We start from the raw sequence: 6833 nt of genomic DNA, 5'->3' as shown, positions 1-6833 counted from the left end.
CTATTACATATTCCTAATGGCTTAGGTTACGAACTCTTACCTCAAAGGTTTGAGTCGATGCTACAAGAGCTGTTTGGCAAAAATAAGAAGGGGTGCGAGTACATTATGGACATCAGCAAAGAAATGTGGACAAATGCATATGACGGGGGGTATCGCTATGGTCATATAACAACAAACTTGGCTGAAGCAATAAATTCAACCTTAAAGGGGGTGCGTCATTTACCAGTCACGGCGTTAGTTAAAACGACTTATTTTCGTTTGGGTCAACTCTTTGCAAAGCTCGGTGGACAAGCTCTTACTTGGATGCAAAACGGACATATTTACCACCCAAGACTAGTAGCTGATTTACAGAAAAAAGTGGCTGCATCAAATGGGATGTTAGTTACAAATTTTTCTCGCACCCGTGAATTGTTTCGTGTAACCGAAATGCCACGTCCGCTGCAAGGGATTGAAGCTAACTCTTTCAGAGTTAATCTACAAGAGAGGTGGTGCGATTGTGGTTTCTTTCAAGCACTCAAATATCCATGCTCTCATGTCATTGCTGCTTGCTCACATTCGCATTTGGATTACAAAAATTATGTTGATCCCGTATACCAACTTTCACAAGTATTCAAGGTATATGAATTTGAGTTTCCGCCCATAGGAAACGAAAGAGACCCAAATGATATTCAAACTTGGCTTACAATTGTACCAGATCCATTGCTATTGAGGGACTCAGGTCGTCCAAAATCTACTAGAATACATTGTGATATGGATATTCGGGAGAAGTCAACAGAACAAAAACGATGTGGGCATTGTAGAAACATCGGGCACAATAGAAAAAAATGTCCAGCTCTGTTATCATCATATAACCGTTAACTCTTATGTAATTAATATTGTATTTAAATGAATGTTTTTGTTTCTAATAATTTAATGTTATTGCATTTATATAATTTTTCAATGTATGTACACCTAAATAATTTTTTTTAAACATTTAAATACATAAATATATTTAATATATTTATTTAATATAATAATTAATATTATTAGTTATAATTTTTTTTAAATATAATAATAATTCCACCTTCTAAGTAGAGAAAAATATTAAATTAAATAAATTAAAAGTTATTAAAAATTCATGTATACGATGACACATTTCATGTTCTGATTGGAGGATTAAATTTATTAAATTAAATTTTCAATAAGACTAATTTTATAAAATATGTAAGTCTTGAAGATTAAATATGTAATTATACTAATTTATTAACTTATGCATCAATATTTTCGTTAAATATTGATATGAGATGACTAGATTGATAACATTTAAATAATTAACTGATAAAATTAATAGATCGATAATCAAAATCAAAAATAATAATATAACCATATGTGTAATATTATAATTTCATACATTTTTCCTATAACTACAATAAAGTCAAAACTGGTTTTCATATATTGTTATATCATATTAATGTATATAATTCACTCCACCTTTAACACACATTAACAAAATATATTTGATAATTCTTACATTATAATCGAAACATTTTACATAATATATTATTAATTTATAATAAAAATAAAAATAAAATATTTATTATTAAACAAAATACGTGGCAGTCGAGCTGGCGAAAGGCGTGTCTCCGAGGATGCGCTTTTCACACGTGACATCAAACTCAGCGAAAACACGGGTAAAATGCGTCCCCGGGAACGCGCCTTTGCCAACTCAACAGAAAGGATGCTACTTCGAAAAATATTGATCAAACGGTGTCAAAAATAAAATATTAAAAAAAATTAATATCAATTATGTCAAATAGCCTGATGGAGCAAGTTTGTCCTATCTTTCGATTTTATGTTTGATTTGTAGGACAGCAGAGGAGGACATATCTACTTATCGTCTAGAGAATCGTGTTTGTGAAATTGTGGTTGCAATGATGCAAATATATGGGGATAGGGCTTTTTTTTCCTCCATCAAAATATTTTTGGAGGTTTAGGATGGAGGGTATAATAATCTGATTTTTTGAGTTCAAAAGGAGTTCAAATTTAAAAGAAAAATAAATTGAATTAATTAAAAGTAATTAATTTTAAAACACCATTCGGGTCTCTGATAATTTTGAAAATATGTAAATAAATCATTCTTGATAAATTTTAAAAAATATATAAAATATAAAAATTAAAATTTTATAAAAATATAAAAAATTAATTTTAATTTTTTAAAACTTGATAAATTTAAAGACTTCAAATATAAATTATCAAATCAATTTATCATATTACAATATATTTTTTCTTATATTTTAAATGAATTTTCAAATATATAATTTAAAATGTCTTTCTCTACCTTGTAATTTAGTTATATTTTCAATAAAATTTAATTTATACTATTTTTATAAATTTATTTATATTTAATTAAAAAAATTAAATTGAAGTAATAAATAAAACCCTCTGACTCGAGTAACTCAACTTTTTAAGTCAATTCAATCTTACCCTTACTCCATAACGTTGGACATCAAGCAGGCCACAAGATTCGGAAAAAAATCTTATAGGCACTCCTTAATTGCCATTCGCGTTTTACTATTTCTATTTTCCCACGGTCCCACCCACCCCTTATTGCCATACTCGCTTTTACTATTTTTATGCTCCCACCCCCATCCCCTCATTTTCTGTCGGTAAGTATGTCAGTAAGTAAGGCAGGCGGTAAGTGAGTGAAATATATAGATAGTGAATTACTTGAAATTGATTTAAAGTTTGATAAATATTTAAATCAAATAGATTTAATTTGAGTTTTAGTTTAATTTGAGTTCTTATCGAGTTAAAATAAATTATTTGATTTGATTCGAAAAATTCGTGAGCAGTTCGAAAATATAATATATTAAGATTTTATTTTTTTAAAATAAATTATTAATAATATTAATATTTATGTATTAATTTTTTTTAAATACAATAAGATTTTCATGTATTTAAAATTTAAATTTGAGTTTGAGGCTTTAATCGAGTTAAGTTTAAGATTTTTTTTTCATTTCGAGCCTTTTTGAGCTGTTTACTAGCTTAAGTTCAAGATTTCGAGTTCGAGTTGAGCTTGAAATTTTAAATTCGCGAGTTTTCGAATCGAGTCGAACTTCATTTCAAAATTTTCGAGTCGATTCGAGCTCAAAAACTCAATAATACTCGAGCTCGACTCGGCTAGTTTACACTCATATTAGTAAGGGGAGTCATCGTATTGAATTTTAATTTTAACTTCAGTTCATCGCTTAGTGTTATTTCCTCAACGATGGCTTCAAATTCACATGCAGTATGCCTTCCATTCCCAGCACAAGGCCATATTAACCCCATGATGCAACTGGCTAAGCTCTTGTACTCAAGAGGCTTCCATATAACCTTTGTCAACACCGAGTTCAACCATAGACGATTGAACCGGTCTAGAGGGGTAGAAGCCGTTAAAGGTCTGCCGAATTTCCAATTCGAAACCATCCCCGATGGGCTGCCACCTTCTGATGCCGATGCAACTCAGCCTGTTCCACCACTATGTGATTCCACACGAAGAAATTGTTTCACACCATTTTTGGAACTACTCTCTAAGTTGAATTCCTCACCCCAAGTGCCGCCTGTTACTTGCATAGTTTCTGATGCAATCATGACCTGTGGAACCAAAGCTGCTCAACTCATTGGGTTGCCTTATGTTCAACTCTGGACTTCTTCGACTGTTAGCTGTATGGGACTTTTTCAGTGCAAAGAACTTGTTCAAACAGGCATTGTTCCATTCAAAGGTTAAAAATACAAATTATTTTATGTTTTCCATTTAGTTTTTTACTTAATCATCTGTTTATCTTATGTTATTATTCCTTGCAGATGAACACTTTATTAGCGATGGGACACTTGAGATGCCGATTGATATCCCCGGTATGCCTAATATGCGCCTCAAGGATATGCCGAGCATAATAAGAACCACCGATCCCAAAGACATCATGTTGAATTTCTGCTTGGAAGTATCACAAGAATGCTTAGAATTTTCTTCAATAATCTTCAACACATTCGATGAGTTGGACAAAGAAGTGTTGCAAGTTCTTGCAGACAAAACCCCAAATATTTATGCAATTGGTCCACTTGCCTCGCTCTGTAGGAACATTAACATACCCGAAATCCAACACGACTCGCTAAATTCAAGCCTATGGAAGGAAGACACAAGCTGCATCGAATGGCTTAACTCAATGAAGCCTAACTCGGTTTTGTATGTGAATTATGGGAGTGTGACAGTGATGTCAAATCATCATCTAAATGAATTTGCTTGGGGACTTGCAAACAGTAAGTACCTGTTTTTATGGATTGTGAGACCCGATGTCGTAATGGGTGAATCGGCTGTTTTGCCAACAGAATTCATGGAGGAAATAAAGGGAAGGGGCTTCATCACAAGCTGGTGTCCCCAACAGCAAGTCCTGTCCCACCCAGCAATTGGACTTTTTTTGACACATTGCGGGTGGAATTCTGTATTGGAAGCTGTTTCGGAAGGCGTGCCTTTAATTTGTTGGCCTTTCTTCGCAGATCAACAGACGAACTGTCGATATGCATGCAACACATGGGGCAATGCGATGGAAATCAACCCGGACGTAAAGCGTGACGATGTGGAGAATCTTGTTAGAGAGATGATGGAAGGAGATGATGGGCAAAGGATAAGACAAAAGGCCTTGGAATGGAAGAAGAAAGCTGAAGCAGCCATTAATAATGGAGGATCTTCCCTTACCAACTTTGATCGAATGATCGAAGAGATCCTCTGTCGCGGTTGAGCAGTAAAATTAGCTTACGTTGTTTGAAGTTAAATTGTGGTTTCATCAATATATTATAGTCTATTGTAATGCTAAAGGATTGTAAGACAGGTAAACCCTACCTTGGAAAGATAAGTGTTTCTAGGTAAGTTTATAAAGTCTTTCTTTTCCTACTTGTGTTATTTGAAGAAAGATAAGGCCTTTGTAAGTCCTTTCGTCTATTGTACGTGAGTTTGTCAAATTGTGTTTTGTCTTGATTTAAAAAATTATAATAAATAGTAGTGATGAGTGTTCAGTATAGTAGAATGAAAAAAAATTGAGTTAACAAATTTTATTTTATTTCTTTTATTTTTTATTATTTCATTCTTTTTATTTCGTAACATGATTAATTTATTTGTATAAATACATTCAGTGTTGTATAATGATGTGAATACATTTGCTATAATTTAAGGTTTTTGAAGAATTAGATACCTTCCATTGAAGATATCGACTTATCTTTCTTGTGCACTTACTAAAATCCTAAATTATTCTGATGGTATATACAATTTTTGTTAATTAAAAGAGTTATAATCATTTTAATTTGTAATATTTAAAACTTAGAATGCATATATATAATTTTAAGGACTAGAAATTATTTAAATCGATAAAAAGATATTATTCGAGTAAAAAAAATATATTAAAAAATTTTAGTATAGAGACGATTCTTGAAATAACTCTCCTACTAAAAGATTTGATAAAGAAAAGGAAATAATGTGTCACATTACGAGAATGCAAAAAATCACTAAATTGTTTTTCTTGATATGATATTAACATTGTTAACAAATTATAGTGAACATGTCCATAACTTGGGTATTAAATATTGGAAAAGTCTTAAGAATTTACTTATTTAGAGTTTATAATGACTTTGTGTTTAATAGTTTATCAAAATATATCTTATAATAAGATTTTATAATATAGATTAGATAATTGATAAATGATAAACTTTTATTAGATAGTTGTTCAACTTGGGTAGAACAACTTTTGTGAAAGTTTTTTTTATAAATAAATTTGTTTTACTAGCTCTGAATTGAGATGACAACTTTTGATTTAGCCAGTTAAGATTTCGTATGGCTTATGAACCTATCATGTTGAGAATCATCAAAAGAAAAATTCATTCATCCCTTGTACTTTTATGTGATTCATAAGCTACTATAAGTATGGTTGAAAAGCAAAGCTTAAAATGATGAGAGAATGCATGTGTCTTTAAATAAAAGAGAGAGTGCTAATATTAAAGTTCGAGAAGATTGAAGAAAATTATATTGATCCCTTAACTTAAGTATAGGGGTATTCAAATAACCGAAATAATTCGGTTAACTGATCGAATCGAATTAGTTCAGTTAATTCGGTTCGGTTATCGAATTAGTTCGGTCGGTTAACGATTAAGAAAATTTTTAGAATTCGGTTAACGGTTAATTCGGTTCGAATTCGGTTAATTAACCGAATTAACCGAAATTAAATTTTAAATATATTATATATAACATATGGACTCAGCCCAAACCATTTAAAACCCAATTAATAATTTAAGATCTAATAACTTTTAAACCTAAATCAATATTAATTAATTTAAAAAATTATATAAAATTTTTATTTTATAATTATATATTATTTAAATTAATTGTAAACTATTTTTTTAATTAAAAAATATTATATATATTATATATAACATATGGGCTAAGCCCAAACCATTTAAAACCCAATTAATAATTTAAGATTCAATAACTTTTAAACCTAAATCAATATTAATTAATTAAAAAATTTATCTGAAATTTTTATTTTATAATTATATATTATTTAAGTTAATTATAACTTTTTTTTAATTAAAAACATTTAATTTTAATATAAATTAGAAAATTTAAAAAAAAAATCGATTAATTCGAAAATTAACCGAATTAACCGAAATTTATTCGGTTCGGTTAATATATTTGAAAAAAAGTTCGGTTCGGTTAACGGTTAAAGAAAAAAAAGTTTGGTTAATTCGGTTATTGTTAATTCGGTTCGGTTCGGTTCGGTTTTAACCGAATGAACAGCCCTACTTAAGTAGGCCTGTAAACGAACCGA

At 30.2% G+C, this 6833-nt stretch overlaps 1 protein-coding gene across 1 annotated transcript; it reads left to right on the top strand.

Moving 5' to 3' along the window:
• Window positions 1-3239: 3239 nt before the first annotated feature.
• Window positions 3240-4804, top strand: LOC120141886 (linamarin synthase 2-like). The gene is made up of 2 exons (XM_039156649.1): window positions 3240-3743; window positions 3826-4804. The coding sequence occupies exons 1-2, from the start codon at window positions 3248-3250 to the stop codon at window positions 4755-4757; spliced, it is 1428 nt and encodes a 475-aa protein (XP_039012580.1). The 5' UTR covers window positions 3240-3247; the 3' UTR covers window positions 4758-4804.
• Window positions 4805-6833: the final 2029 nt, after the last annotated feature.

Source organism: Hibiscus syriacus, unplaced genomic scaffold (genome assembly GCF_006381635.1).
Source record: "Hibiscus syriacus cultivar Baekdansim isolate YM2019G1 unplaced genomic scaffold, ASM638163v2 tig00110814_pilon, whole genome shotgun sequence".
In the NCBI taxonomy this organism is placed as follows: Eukaryota; Viridiplantae; Streptophyta; class Magnoliopsida; order Malvales; family Malvaceae; genus Hibiscus; species Hibiscus syriacus.
This window is presented reverse-complemented; position numbering and strand designations above follow the sequence as displayed.